This window comes from Aquarana catesbeiana, linkage group LG12 (genome assembly GCF_042186555.1).
Source record: "Aquarana catesbeiana isolate 2022-GZ linkage group LG12, ASM4218655v1, whole genome shotgun sequence".
Classification (NCBI taxonomy): Eukaryota; Metazoa; Chordata; class Amphibia; order Anura; family Ranidae; genus Aquarana; species Aquarana catesbeiana.
Window position 1 is genome coordinate 49,508,601 of NC_133335.1, and position 14,273 is coordinate 49,522,873.

Below are 14,273 nucleotides of genomic sequence, written 5' to 3' on the forward strand. Positions count from 1 at the left end.
AAACATGGCCCGTTGGGGGTACTTGAGGACTGATGTTGAGAACCTCAGAGACAATACACGGTGGCTGCATCTTCTAGTGATCAATCTCTCCATTGGAGGGAGGAAAGAGTGATCCTTACTGCATGGTACTGGTGTAGCTCACTCTAGGATAGATTCTAGTTAATTGTTCATAGTAGAAGAATTGCAGACGTCAGGCAATGTTTGCTTCCTTTGGAATATTTTATTGCTTAATATACATTTTTGATAAACGTTTAAAAAAGGTAAATACAAAATGTTTTATAGTCAATCCATATACATCTGACACTGTAGAGTTTTAGAAGCTGAAGTAGGGTACTACAGACAGGTGTAAAATGTCTTCTCTCTCTCTCTATAATATAATATCAGTGGCTACTGTCATTGGGCACTCTTCTGAGAAACGTACTTTTGGGGCAGTATACTAAATTAAATCTCCCAGCATACACTATAAACCACATATGTTAAAACACAAGTCCACAAGCCAAATCTGGCCCTCCAGGCCTTGTCATGTGGCCCTTGCCAGGGGGTTGGGGTTGCATAGTGCCCTGCACTTTGTACACAGCACATCTCTGCAATCCACTCTGTATGTAATGCACCCCTGAACCCTGCACTCCTCTGTACGTAATGCAATCCTGAACCCTGCACTGTGTACACAGCACACCTCTGTTCGTAATGCACTCCTGAACCCTGCACTGTGTACACAGCACACCTCTGTACGTAATGCACTCCTGAACCCTGCACTCCTCTGTACACAGCACACCTCGGTACATAATGCACTCCTGAACCCTGCACTCTGTACACAGAACACCTCTAAACCCTGCACTCTGTACACAGAACACCTCTGAACCCTGCGCTCTGTACATAACGTACTTCTAAACTCTGTACTCCTGAACCCTGCACTCTGTAAGCAACGCACTCCTGTACCCTGCCAGAGGGGTCAGCATAACAGGCAGACAGCTAGCACCTTCAAGAGTTGGTCAGCAATGGTAATAACTACTGTATTTAAAGAAAAATTTCTCCAATCTGAGATTTTACAGTGGTTGCCAGCAAAGATACCACTTAGTCTAGACTCTAGAGGTACACAGGAGGTTTTCAGCTGAGCTTGCTGAGAATATCAATTATGGAACAAACGGCTCCCTGTAGAACAAGCTATAAAAGTATAATGTAGCAGTGAGTACATGATGGCAAAATGCACCAATCAGGTGCAGTGATAAGTACATGAGAGCAATACAAAAAGTGAGATCTTAATGCAGGTAACGTGTAGTTTACCCCATAGGGGGCTATTTATATTTGTGTCATGTATTTTACTGGTCAGTTGTTGCTGCTAGGGACTTTTATAGAACTACTGAGCTAATAAACTTCTCGTGTAGCTCTAGACTAAAGGCCCATACACACTAATAGATTTTCTGCAGATTTTTCTCTTCAGATTTACCAAAACCATATAATAGGAGGTCAAAGCTTAAAAGTTTCAATTTGTTTGCAATCAGGCAGGCCCTTGCACTACATGGTTTTGGTAAATCTGAAGACAAAATTCTGCAGAAAATCTAATAGTGTGTATGGGGTCTTAAGGATACACTGTCCAACTTTAAAGGATTAAGTTCACCTTTTTAAAAATTATAATAAATTCACATATTTTTGAAGGTAAAAAAAAATGTGCATTTATTTTTTTCTCAGGAGCCTGCAGAACATTGCACCTGTGACCAGTGGATTGCGGGTCCAATGTCAGGCTCCTGCACACTCTTCCTCCAGCTTTCTTGCCCTTACCTCTGTGCGTACTTTCTGCAAGAAAGCTGGAGGAAATGTGAATGAACCAAAATCTTGCTCATCGGGGCTACCTTGTGGTTCATCCGCAGTGGCAGATTGGACTTGTAGTTTCTTCATTCACAGATCTCTTGTGAACGAATGACGCCGCTGTGCAGGCAGAGCCCCTGCACAACTGCACCAATTTTAAAATGTAACAGCTGGTGTGGTGTTGAGGAACCCCCACCCACTGTCACAGGAGGAAGGGAGGGGACACACCATAGTAACATGTTACTAAAGCTGAACTTGACCTTTAAAAAGTTGCAGGTAAAATAATAGAAAATTCAAGTATTTTAAATGCTTAATTTGATGTTGCAGAAAGTGTCTGCTCCCAGCACAAACCCTGACCACCCCCTTCTTGCCGATTACTGCCCCCTCCTCTTCTGGGTGTGTCCAATTACTCTCTGTGCTGGCTCAGGTCTTCTACCCCTCGTTATATAACACTTTTTATAGCTGCAAGGTGACGAGTGAAGAGGAATATTATAGTGTGCCACTTGAGTGACAGCTCTGACATCACATCCAAGATGGCGGCACTCAGTAGCGTTTTTTGGAGATCTACGCAAGGGGGAGTGTTTTACATGAAGGCAACAAGCCTAAAATATGTTAATGCACATATAATCTTATGGGAAGGTTGTTGTTGAAATGAGTGGTCTGGTGACATGGTCCTTTTGAGAAGCAGCTAATAACGTAAGTGAATTCCACAGGGGATCTCAAGGGAAAGGAGCAGAAGGTGCACTCTGTAGGTGTAGCGAGCGTATACACCCCGTTTGCCGATCAGGTTATTTACATCAAGGAAAGACCAACATTTTCATCTAGTTCTCATGGGCTTCCTTGAAAACAGACCTCAACAGGTTAGCTTAAGACTCGTGTGTAAGGAATATAAGTATGACAGGGTTTATGAGGCCTGACCGGTATAATCGTACCAATGCACTTAAAACAACTCTGCCACACCTCAGTGACCTTTAAGTCTAATTATTTAAATTCCTGTACTTGATGTGTGCGTAACGAGCGTCGGGGACTTTATGTTGGACTTCAAGTGAAAACATCACTCCTGCCAGGGGTGGTAAAAATAAGGAAGTATTTAGAAGTCAATAATGTCCCAACTATGAAGGCATCTGTTTCAGGTGTCAACGCCCATGGCACATTTCTGGGCGATACTGCTCTCTAAATGTCTCTGCTGGTATAAGATTGGCGTCTTTTTAGTGCGTCTAGGACAGGTCCACTTAAATTCAACACGGGGAAGTTTGTGGAATACTGGCCTATCCCCCAATATCCTGCTTAGAAGCCTAGGGCAGTGCAGAGAGGGAGACTGGCTTTACCCATATGGGCATTACTAGACAAATCAGTGCAAGGCTGTGGCAGGTCTTAGTTCTAATTTTTTAGAGCATTGTAAGATGTTGGGCCTGTGAGTTACAAGATAATAGTACATACAGTTTGTGCAATAAGACCAATTATCAGTCTATTTACAGTGATACCAGCAACTTGTGAAATCCAGACCTCTTCTATATGTACACAAAATAAAAACTGCAATATATTTAACACTTAAAACGCACCAGGACACGATCAATATGGCCTTTTCTTGGCCACTCCACCTCCCATATAGAAATGTTTGGCAGAAGCTGTAATATTTGGTGCATAGCGTTGCATTTAAAAACATTTGTTCTGAAACCGGTTATATTACCCTATAAATGTCTATTTTCTATAGATCTATAAACCAAGTCACGTGCATTGAAGATCCAAATGCTTGTACTGAGGGTTGGGGATGATGTATGGTGGACTCCAACCCTCTTCTCGCAGTTGTTCGTAGTATGAAGCCTCTGGTAGACACATCAGTGTGCCGGCCAAGTTCAGACGGGTAAATCTGCAGTGGTGACTGCTATTCCACTGGTCTGCTTTTTGCTGTTCCTCCGCGCAATGTCTGTCCTCCGGTACGGCTGATTCCTCAGGTCTGGGAAAGAGACAGAAGAGTAGAAGTTCTGCTGGGCAATCCGTATACAGATACAGTTCTTCAGGGCAATAGCAATACATCAGATTTTTGTATATTAAAAAAAGATCACTTGTGCCTTAAAGTTAACCACTTGCCACCCACCCCGCCATCAAATGACAGCGGGGCGGTGTGGCTCTCGTTCTGGGTGGACGTCATATGACGGCGCCCAGAACGGCCGCTCTTGTGCGTCCCCGCCGTGTTGCTAGGACACGGCGCAACCCCAATCTTTGGAAAGAGCCGCAGCTCCTTAACCATGTGATCGGCTGTGTCCAATCACAGCCGGTCACATGTAAACACGGAGATGCCGGTAATCGGCGCTCCTCGCCTCACACTGACAGAGTGAGAGGAGAGCCGATCAGCGGCATCTCCTCACAGAGGATATCTAGGCAAGTAATCAGGGCACTGATAATCAGTGCCCCGATTACAATTTAGTGCCCACCAGTGACAGAAGTGAGTGCCCAACGGTGCCCACAAGTGCCGGCAATCAGTACACATTAGTGATGCCAGTCAGTGCTGGCTATCACTGCTGCCCATCAATGCCCATCACTGCTGCCCATCAATGCCCATCACTGCTGCCCATCAATGCCCATCAGTGCCGCCTATCTGTGCCCATCAGTGCCGCCTATCAGTGCCCATGAATGCGACATATTCGTGCCTCTTCATCAGTGCCCATAAGTGCCACCTCATCAGTGCCGCCTCATCAGCGCCCATCAGTGGAGGAGAAAAATTACTTATTTACAAAGTTTACTGACAGAAATTAAGAAACTTTTTTTTTTTTCAAAATTGTCAGTTTTTTTGTGTGGAAAAAAATAAAAACCCAGAAGTGATTAAATACCACCAAAAGAAAGCTATTTGTGTGAAGAAAATATAAATGTCACATGGTTACAGTGTAGCATGACCACGCAATTGTCATTCAAAGTGTGACAGCGCTGCAAGCTGAAAAATGGCCTGGGCAGGAAGGGGGTGTGAGTGCCCTGTATTGAGGTGGTTAAATCAGAAGCATTGTTACTATCTGATGGTGATACAAACATAGGTGGTAATTGCTTTGGTACAGTTTTCCTAAACTTAACCAACTACAACCTATGTTTGTGTCACCATCAGACAGTAACAATGCTTCTCATTTAACTTTAAGGCATAAGTGATCTTTTTAATACAACTCCTCATATTCAGCATAGTTCTGGAACTCTGCCCATGCTCCTGGTCTGCCTTAGGGCCTATGGATACAAGCCTTTGTTTGCTTCAGTCACAAAATCTTTGTGGTATGCAAAACCCACTTGAAGGAGATCAGCTGCCCTTGTCAATTAATTGTGAATGACCTCAGAAACGTCTCAAACTGATATCATTGACACAATCTCATGGACTCAGGCCTTTGCTGCATATGCTGGTTGTGACTGTAGATAATAAAGGCTGTTGTCTATGGCCTTGGGCTTGCACATATGCACAGACTGGACATTATTCTGTAGCAAGCTAATAGTAATCTCTGTGCTGGGCCTGCACTGGCGCTTTGTGGCTTTCCCAACACTGCTGATAGGATTCATGTAGAAATTTGGTGCAGAGGCTATGGAGGTGAATCTTGTGAGGATTATACTTGAGGATGTAATAAAGGTCCCCTCTATCTTAGAACTGACATCTACACAAGTACATTATATTGTAAAAAGTATTGGGACGCCTGCCTTTACACGCACATGAACTTTAATGGCATCCCAGTCTTAGTCCGTACGGTTCAATATTGAGTTGGCCCACCCTTTGCAGCTATAACAGCTTCAACTTTTCTGGGAAGGCTGTCCACAAGGTTTAGGAGGTGTTAACAAAGCAAGGTCCATAAAGACCTGGATGAACGAGTTTGGGGTGGAGGAACTTGACTGGCCTGCACAGAGTCCTGAACTCAACCGGATAGAACACCTTTGGGATGAATGAGAGCAGAGACTGCAAGCCAAGCTTTCTCATCCAACATCAGTGCCTGGCCTAAAAAATGCGCTTTTGAAAGAATGGTCAAACATTCCCATAGACACATTCCTAAACCATTGCGATCAGCCTTCCCAGAAGAGTTGAAGCGGTTAGACCTGCAAAGGGTGGGCCAACTCAATATTGAACCCTACTGGATGGGTGTAAATCCAAACCTGTGTTTTCTTTCAATTTGGATGGTGGGAAAGGCTTGGAAAATCTGTCAGGTTGTTGTGGCTTCGAAGGCTCTTTTGGAAAATATTATCCCTCACTTATGCCGCATACACACGAGCGGACTTTACGGCAGACTTTGCTCGGCGGACTTTGACGGACTTTCTAAATGAACGGACTTGCCTACACACAATCCACCAAAGTCCGTCGAATTCGTACGTGATGACATACGACCAGACTAAAACAAGGAAGTTCATAGCCAGTAGCCAATAGCTGCCCTTGTGTTGCTTTTTGTCCGTCGAACTAGCATACAGACGAGCGGACTTTTCGACCGGACTCGATTTCGACGGATTAATTTAAAACATGTTTCAAATCTAAGTCCGTCCAACTTTTGAGAAAACAAAGTCCGCTGGAGCCCACACACGAGCGAATTGTCCGACCAAATCCCGTCCGCCGGGCAAAGTCTGCCGTAAAGTCCGCTCGTGTGTACGCGGCATTACTGTTGCAGAGATAAGTTTCATCAAACTGGAAGGAAGGGATAATATCTCCAACAATGCTCCCCTCTCCACCCCTGTTGCCATAATCATGTCTTATTTTAAGCAATTACAGCAGCACGGGATGTTGTGTACGCACGTTGCAGACTGTTTTCTTAAAAACTCATTTTTTAAGCCTTCAATCTTGCATAAGGATCCAAGATATTTTTGGAAGTATTAGATCCCCAGCTGTCACTTCTTTTTTACAGATGGGGGGAATTACTGGAGAGAAGGTTGCAATCCCCCCTCCACCAAATTATTTGGACCAGTGCACAAAGCAAGGTTCATAAAGAAATGGATGAGCGAGTTTGGGGTGGAGGAACTTGACTGGCCTGCACAGAGTTCTGGCCTCAACCCGATAGAATATCTTTGGGATGAATTAGAGCGGAGACTGCGAGCCAGGCTTTCTTGTCCACATCAGTGCCTGACCTCACAAATGGATCTCTGGAAGAATGGTCCAACATTCCCATAGACACACTCCTAAACCTTGTGGACAGCCTTCCCAGAAGAGTTGAAGCTGTTATAGCTGCAAAGGGTGGGCCAACTAGATAAATGGGGTGCCATTAAACGTCATATGCGTGCAAAAGGCAGGCGTCCCAATACTTTTGACAATATAGTGTATTTAAATAGGTATCGTGACAATATGCATCATGTCTCAACACCCCCCCCCCCCCCCAAAAAAAAAAAAAAAAAAAAACATTCACAGAATTGAATTTGTTTGAGAAAATTTGTCCACCATGCTTCTTTGAGTTTTCTTGCCTCTATGAACCCGATCAATCATTAGGAAATTTCCAAAAGTGAAACATTTTCAAATTAAATTCTGCCGGTGTGTGGTCAGCTTTATTGACCCAATGATGAATGCTGCACCAGACAGATGATGGAAAAAGCTGCAGCAATGTCACAGGCAACCAGTAAAAGCTGACTGGGGTTATAGCACGCCCCTACTGAAAGGGAACCTGTCTCCGGCATCAAATCTCCTAACACATGCAGCAATATTACAGAGTGTTTCTTTGTGTCAGATCTCCCCTTGTGCTATGTCGGACAGTGAGGAGCTTGCAGTGAGAGACAGCGGGGTTTTTCTGAAGGAGAAGGCAGTTATAGCAACCGTACTAGATGCAGGTGCTCAGCCATTGTTTACAAGAGGTTAGCCATTATACTATCAGGATCTACACTACTAAACTCCTCCGCCGTGAGAGCTGCAGTATATGCCAGTGCTCTCTCTATGCTCCGTTAGCCCCCCTGGCTTATACAGCGGCTCTTACATCAGTAGTTATTTTTGTGCATCTTGATAGTCATATGACTGAGCAGCTGCATATAAAACAGCAGCCATAGTGTAGCCATTGCAACCTTCTCTCCAGTAATCCCCACCGTCTGTAAAAAAAAAGAAGTGATGTAGGAGTAGGGCTGCAGCTGGGGATCTAATACTTCCAACAATATCTTGGATCCTTATGCAAGATTGAAGGCTTAAAAAATGAGTTTTTAAGAAAACAGTCTGCAACGTGCGTACACAACATCCCGTGCTGCTGTAATTGCTTAAAATGAGACATGATTATGGCAACAGAGGTCTCCTGAGGAGGAGAGGGGAGCATTTCTAGTGTCTGTGTTGCTGTTGGAGATATTATCCCTTCCAGATTGAATAAATTTATCACTGCAACAGTAAGTAAGGGATAATATCTTCCAACAGAGCCTTGGGAAGCCACAACAACCTGACAGAGGTCTTTCCCACCATCCAAATTGAAAGAAAACACAGTTTTGGATCGACATCCATCCACTAGGGTTCTTAATGGAGTTGGCCCACCCTTTGCAGCTATAACAGCTTCAACTCTTCTGGGAAGGATGTCCACAATGGTTTGGGAGTGTGTCTATGGGAATGTTTGACCATTCTTCCAGAAGAGCATTTGTAAGGCCAGGCACTGATTTTGGACGAGAAGGCCTGGCTTGCAGTCTCCGCTCTAATTCATCCCAAAGGTGTTCTATCGGGTTGAGGTCAGGACCTCAACAGAGCCTTGGGAAGCCAGAACAAACTGACAGAGGTTCCAACCCTTTCCCACCATCCAAATTGAAAGAAAACACAGTTTTGGATCAACATCCATCCACTAGGGTTCAATATTGAGTTGGCCCACCCTTTGCAGCTATAACAGATTCAACTCTTCTGGGAAGGCTGTCCACAATGGTTTAGGAGTGTGTCTATGGGAATGTTTGACCATTCTTTCAGAAGTGCATTTGTTCAGGCACTGATGTTGGACGAGAAGCCAGAACAACCTGACAGATGTTCCAAGCCTTTCCAACCATCCAAATATAAAGAAAACACAGTTTTGGCTGGACACCCATCCACTAGGGTTGTGAACCTTCTGAACAGTGGCATTTGAATGTTTTTTTTTTTTGTTTTTGTTTTTTTTTTAAGTTTGAGAACTTCTAAAAAATGCATATTTGATGGCTATGTGACAACAATTTTCTCTATGGCCCAGAGATATACTTGGTTCCTTTCATGCTCTAATGTTCATCAGGCAGTTTAGGGCTCCTACAGTACAAAATGCTCTTCTTGTTTTTTTTTTAACTTGCATTTCCATTGACTCAGATGAGAATAAAAAGCAGTTCAGATTAAAACAAATGCTCCTGGATACAAGCCCTAAACAATCTCTCCTTACCTGTAATGATATCCTCTATGGCCCAGTTCTCCTCGTACACCCGTGGCTCTTTTGTTTGCAGCTTCTTGTTCAGTTCAGCCATCAGATTGACTGGCGGTTTTGATGCTTTGGCAGGTGGAGACTGCAACGCGAAAAATGTGTCATTGTAAATAAGCAAAATTCATTCAATCCAATGGAAAAGACAAAATCATAGCGTGATATGCCTAATATCAGGGATAAATGCAGGTGAATAAAACAATGCCCACTCACATTGAAAAGTGCTATGCGTTAGCACCAACATAAACAGCCTAAAGACCCATGCAGTCCTGACACCCACGTCGGAAGTTTCAAAGCAAGGGGATGAGACAACCAATAAGACCACCCTAACGTCATTCACGGTCTTATTGGTTTCCTCATCCCCTGGCTTTGAAACGCATGCCATGGCCGTCAGGACGGTGTGCAGAGGTACCTTAGGCTGTTTATGAGGCATTGCAAGACTGACTAGCAGAGTCATGAAGGGAATTGTAGTTTCACTCCAAATAGTATGCCAGGAGTGCCTACCCCTACCCTAGGTAGAGAATACATATGACTGTCAAAAGTGGGTGCTGCAACTGAAACAAGCTTGAGAATAGGTAGAAACACAATACAAGGTGTGTCCAGCTTCCTCCTATCACATAATTACAGGACCTTCCAAGGACAGGTAGATGGAAGTCTCTAGGAAAAACTCCTCCCTATGGTCTGCCTTAAGGCCCATACACACGATATGAAAATCGGATGAAAAAATTCAACCGATGGGCTGTCTGACGATTTTCGGATTGTTAGTAGGGTGCTTTCAACAGCCGATTTAACTTTTTCATCAGACAAAAGCTGGATGTGCAGACTATAAAATTTTTGCTTGCTCAGAAACGAAAGAATACATACAAAACTATTCAACACATTACGTCACTTCTAACGTTGTATTGTATCGTACGAAAATTTGCGTATTGTGAGTAACCTCTTCACTTTCGACATGAGACTAGCATGCCACAAAAAACGGATGTCCGAAAATCTAAGCATGTGTACGAGGCTTTAGGCACTCTTCATGAATATTACTGGCATAACCACTGTAGCTTCCACCCCCCCCCCCCCCCCCCCCCACTAGGCTGACTCTAAGTTTGGTGTAATGTAGAAGACTTTTTTTTGTGGAAAACAAGTTCAAGTGTTGGGTTACTTTAAATGAATGTCGGTGCTCATTTTTTTTTTAACCCCTACAAACATCACTTAGTGAAGGCTTTTGGCGGTTTTGATGCCGTACCTCTGTTGATTTCTCCTGTTGAGCCTTCTCAGTGGTCACCATTTCCTGCTTTTTCCATGCCTCCAGATCCTGCTCTGCTTGCTGACAATAGAGAAGAAAAAAAGTGACTGTCAGTACACTCCTTTTTAATATAAAGGCTGTCCTACACATAATGAAAAAAGTACAGCCATGCGGATCACATGTCAATATTTCCACCAATGGCCAAGTAACAAATGTACATCTTGGGAGAAAACCCTGTACAATGGCTGGAGGCAGGGGCGTTGCTAGGGGGTGGCTTTTGGGGCTATAGCTCCGAATCTGGGGCCAATAGCCCCGAGTCTCTGCAGGGGTCCCTAAAGGGGAGGGGAGGCTCTCTGGGGACCCTTATGTAAGTGGGGGGGCTCTCTGGGGACCCTGATGCAAGGGAGAGGCTCTCTGGGGACCCTGATTTTAAGGCAGAGGCTCTCTAAGGACCCAGATTTAAGGGGGAGGCTCTCTGGGGACCCTAATGTAAGGGAGGCTCTCTGGGAACCCTGATGTAAATGGGGGGCCCACTGGGTACCCTGATGAAAGGGGGAGGCTCTCTGAGGACTCTGATGTTAGGAGGAGGCTCTCTGGGACCCTGATGTAAGGGGGGCTCTCTGGGGACCCTGATGTAAGGGGGCTCTCTGGGGACCCTGATGTAAGTGGGGGGCTCTCTGGGGATATATATATATACACACACACACACACACACACACACGTATATTACTGTATATACATGTGTATGCCCGCCCAAGCATATGATTTTCTTTACTATGCTGCTATGGGCTCTAGCCCCAGATCTTTTGTAGACCTAGCAATGCCCCTGGCTGGAGGATCAAATAACTGTGCCCCTCATTGCCATGTACAAGAGTAGGCTTGAGGATTCTTCTAAATATAAAGCATAAAAAAAAAATAAAAAAAAACAAGATTGAGATGGGAGAGGTTTTACTTGGGGGAATAGGCAAAAGACTTGTTTGTGCCCCAAATTATTTTAAAGGCAAATATGAGAAAAACATGTTGGTAAAGATATGAGTAGCTTAACCTAAAGACTACAACCAACTGCCCCATCGTCCTCTTGTTTTAGTTGAATTTTTTTGTAGTCAGTAACTGCACAACGTTGGGTAATCTGTTCCGTAATAGTGATGGTTTCTACAGATTTTTATTTGTTATTCAAGAAAGAACATAATTCTTACCTTGTAGGCCTTCACAAATCGAAAGAATATTGGGAAGAATGCCGAAGGAACCATAGTCTTGCTGTTCTCCCCAAAATACCCAACAACTGTTTCATAGGCTTCCTGGAATAGACAGAAATAAGAGAAGGAAAGGGCTTAACGGAGAGAAGGCTGGCATGATGAAGACCTGGATTACTGACGATTCTGTATATTACATATACCAAGCTGACTGAGGCTAGCATATAATGCCTACCAACCCACATTTGAGAACACAATCAAACATTTTTAACATTGGACCAATTTCAGATATAGCTAAAGTCAAAACTTTTACATTTTGGATAAACCAGAGAAGTTCATACTCCTCTACTGGAATCTGTCTTGATTGTCCTCCCCTAAACCTTTGCATGGCAGTACTTAGGGATGCAGAGCACAGCCCAGTGCAGCACACACACAACCAGTAATGTAGGGGTTGTGAGGGTTAAATGTTATACCTAGCAGGTGCATTAACCGTAATTCACATCTGCTTTGTAGTAATCTGATATCCAAGCTGGACGCAGAGGAGCAATCGGCATCTGGAATGCTTCAAAACATGTTATGAACATTCCAAAAATAATGTACTTTGGGGTCATGTGTCACTCAGGATGGGAATTCCTACTGCTCTTCAATAATTCTACTGTTACATTAAAAAAGTTGTAAACCCCACTTTGTTATTTTTACCTACAGGTAAGCCTATAATAAGGCTTACCTGTAGGTAAAATTAATATCTCCTAAATGTGCACCATTCAGGAGATATTTACCCTACTTACAGCCGCTGACGCAGCTTCTTGCCGAAACCGAGGGCTCCTGCGCACATGTGTGGGAATGATGCCATTGTGGCTCCGGCCACTTACAGTGCTGGAGACCGCGAACCCAGAAGAAAGGCCGGTGAAACAGGTCAGCCCCCTCAGCGGTGACCAGGCACCACTGGAAGTGCTTCGTTCTAAGGTAAGTATTTCATAATGTGCTAGTACATTGTGCCATTGTCTTGCAGGTTTTTTTTTTTTTTTTCAGCGGTTTACTACCGCTTTAATGTCAGATTCACGGTTCTTTGCCTAAACGCTATAAGAGAACCATTACTGCTCTGTTGGTAATGAGTCCCACTGATCTTTCAAAAATGCCATCTGCCCCCATCCATCAGCGTTAATTTTGACATCAAATCTCAATTTAGTTTTAGTCATATTTTAGTCATCTGAATTGTTTTAGTTTTAGTCGTATTTTAGTTGACAAAAATATCAATTACATTTTAGTCAATTAAAATCGAATGGATTTAGTTCAATTGTAGTGCATTATTTAAGCAATTCTCTAGAATTTCAAAACTCATTATACAGGGGGTCCCCTAGTTACAAATATCCGACTTACAAACGACTCCTACTTACAAACGGAGGGAGACAACAGGAAGTGAGAGGAAATCTACCCCTAGGAAGGGAAATTCTCTCCTGTAAGAGCTATTTTGGGGAAAAGGTACCTCCACTGATGCTTTATCACCAAGGCTTGTTTCCACAACAACCCAAAATTTTCAAAATCCAATTGTCATTGGGACAGAAAGTGCAGTGAAATCTTCTGAACAGGGGCACACACAGCAAAACAAATGTTACAGGGGTGTTAACCCTTCCCTATGCTTTCCAAAAAGCTTAAAAATAGTTTTTTTGACTGGAGCTACACTTAAAAAATGTACCTTTTCCGACTTACAAACAGATTCAACTTAAGAACAAACCTACAGTCCCTAACTTGTTTGTAACCCGGGGACCCCCTGTATACTCCTGGAGTAAAAACCTAACATATTATTATTTATGGTATTACAGTTTGAACAAACTACAGACACAGACTTAGGCCCCTTTCACACGAGGCAGGCTCCGTTTCTACGGAGCCCGCCTCGGTCCGCCGGCTCAGCGGGAGATCAGTCCGTTGATCTCCGCTGAGCCGGCGGATGACAGGTCCCTCTCTGCTCACTGAGCAGGGGAGGGGCTTGTCAGGCGCCGCTGCCGCCTATGGAGGGATCAGACGAAAACGGACAGCGTGTCCGTTTTCGTCAGATCTTCCCCGATCCGATCCGCCAGCGACGGACCTGGACGTAGAGCCATCCATCTGTTTTTCAGCAGATCGGACCGGGTCGGATGTCAGCGGACATGTCTCCGCTGACATCCGACGCTCCATAGACTAACATGGAGCGCCCGTTCAGGTCCGCCGTCAAAACTGACAGGCGGACCTGAACGGTCCGATCGTGTGAAAGGGGCCTTTGCCATTAACCACTTGCAGACCACCTGCCGTCGTTACACTTCGGTATTTTGAAGAGGGATAATAGGATTTTTTATAACAGGTTACCTGTAAAAACCTTTTCTTGGAGTACATCACGGGACACAGAGCACCATAGAAATAACTATGTGAGTTATAGGCCACCTTTAGGTGAATGGACACTGGTATAACCAAAAAGGAAACAGGAAGTGCCCCTCTCTATATAACCCCTCCTATACCGGGAGTACCTCAGTTTTTGTAACAAAGCAATATATACACACATCCCAATAAGAGGGGAGGGACTAGGGTTGCCACCTGTACAGGAATGACCCGGACAGTCCGGGTTTTGACAGCTGTGCCCGGGTTTCTCTCCTCCTGAAACCCGGACACAGCAGCATAGGCTCCAGCCAGTGTGGGAAGTGAGTGTTCATACCTCCAGCCCACCAGCAGTTTAGC

General features: G+C 44.2%; 1 protein-coding gene across 1 annotated transcript in view; it reads right to left on the reverse strand.

The window, feature by feature from the left end:
- Positions 1–200: 200 nt before the first annotated feature.
- Positions 201–14,273, reverse strand: part of FMNL1 (formin like 1) — a 120,053-nt gene continuing 105,980 nt past the window's right edge. Inside the window, exons 23-26 of the mRNA XM_073607735.1 lie at positions 11,568–11,669; positions 10,372–10,452; positions 9,099–9,219; positions 201–3,763 (exon numbers count right to left, since the gene is read on the reverse strand). Of these exons, the coding sequence (XP_073463836.1) occupies positions 3,663–3,763; positions 9,099–9,219; positions 10,372–10,452; positions 11,568–11,669 (405 nt within the window). The 3' untranslated portion in view covers positions 201–3,662. The remainder of the gene's footprint in view (positions 3,764–9,098; positions 9,220–10,371; positions 10,453–11,567; positions 11,670–14,273) is intronic.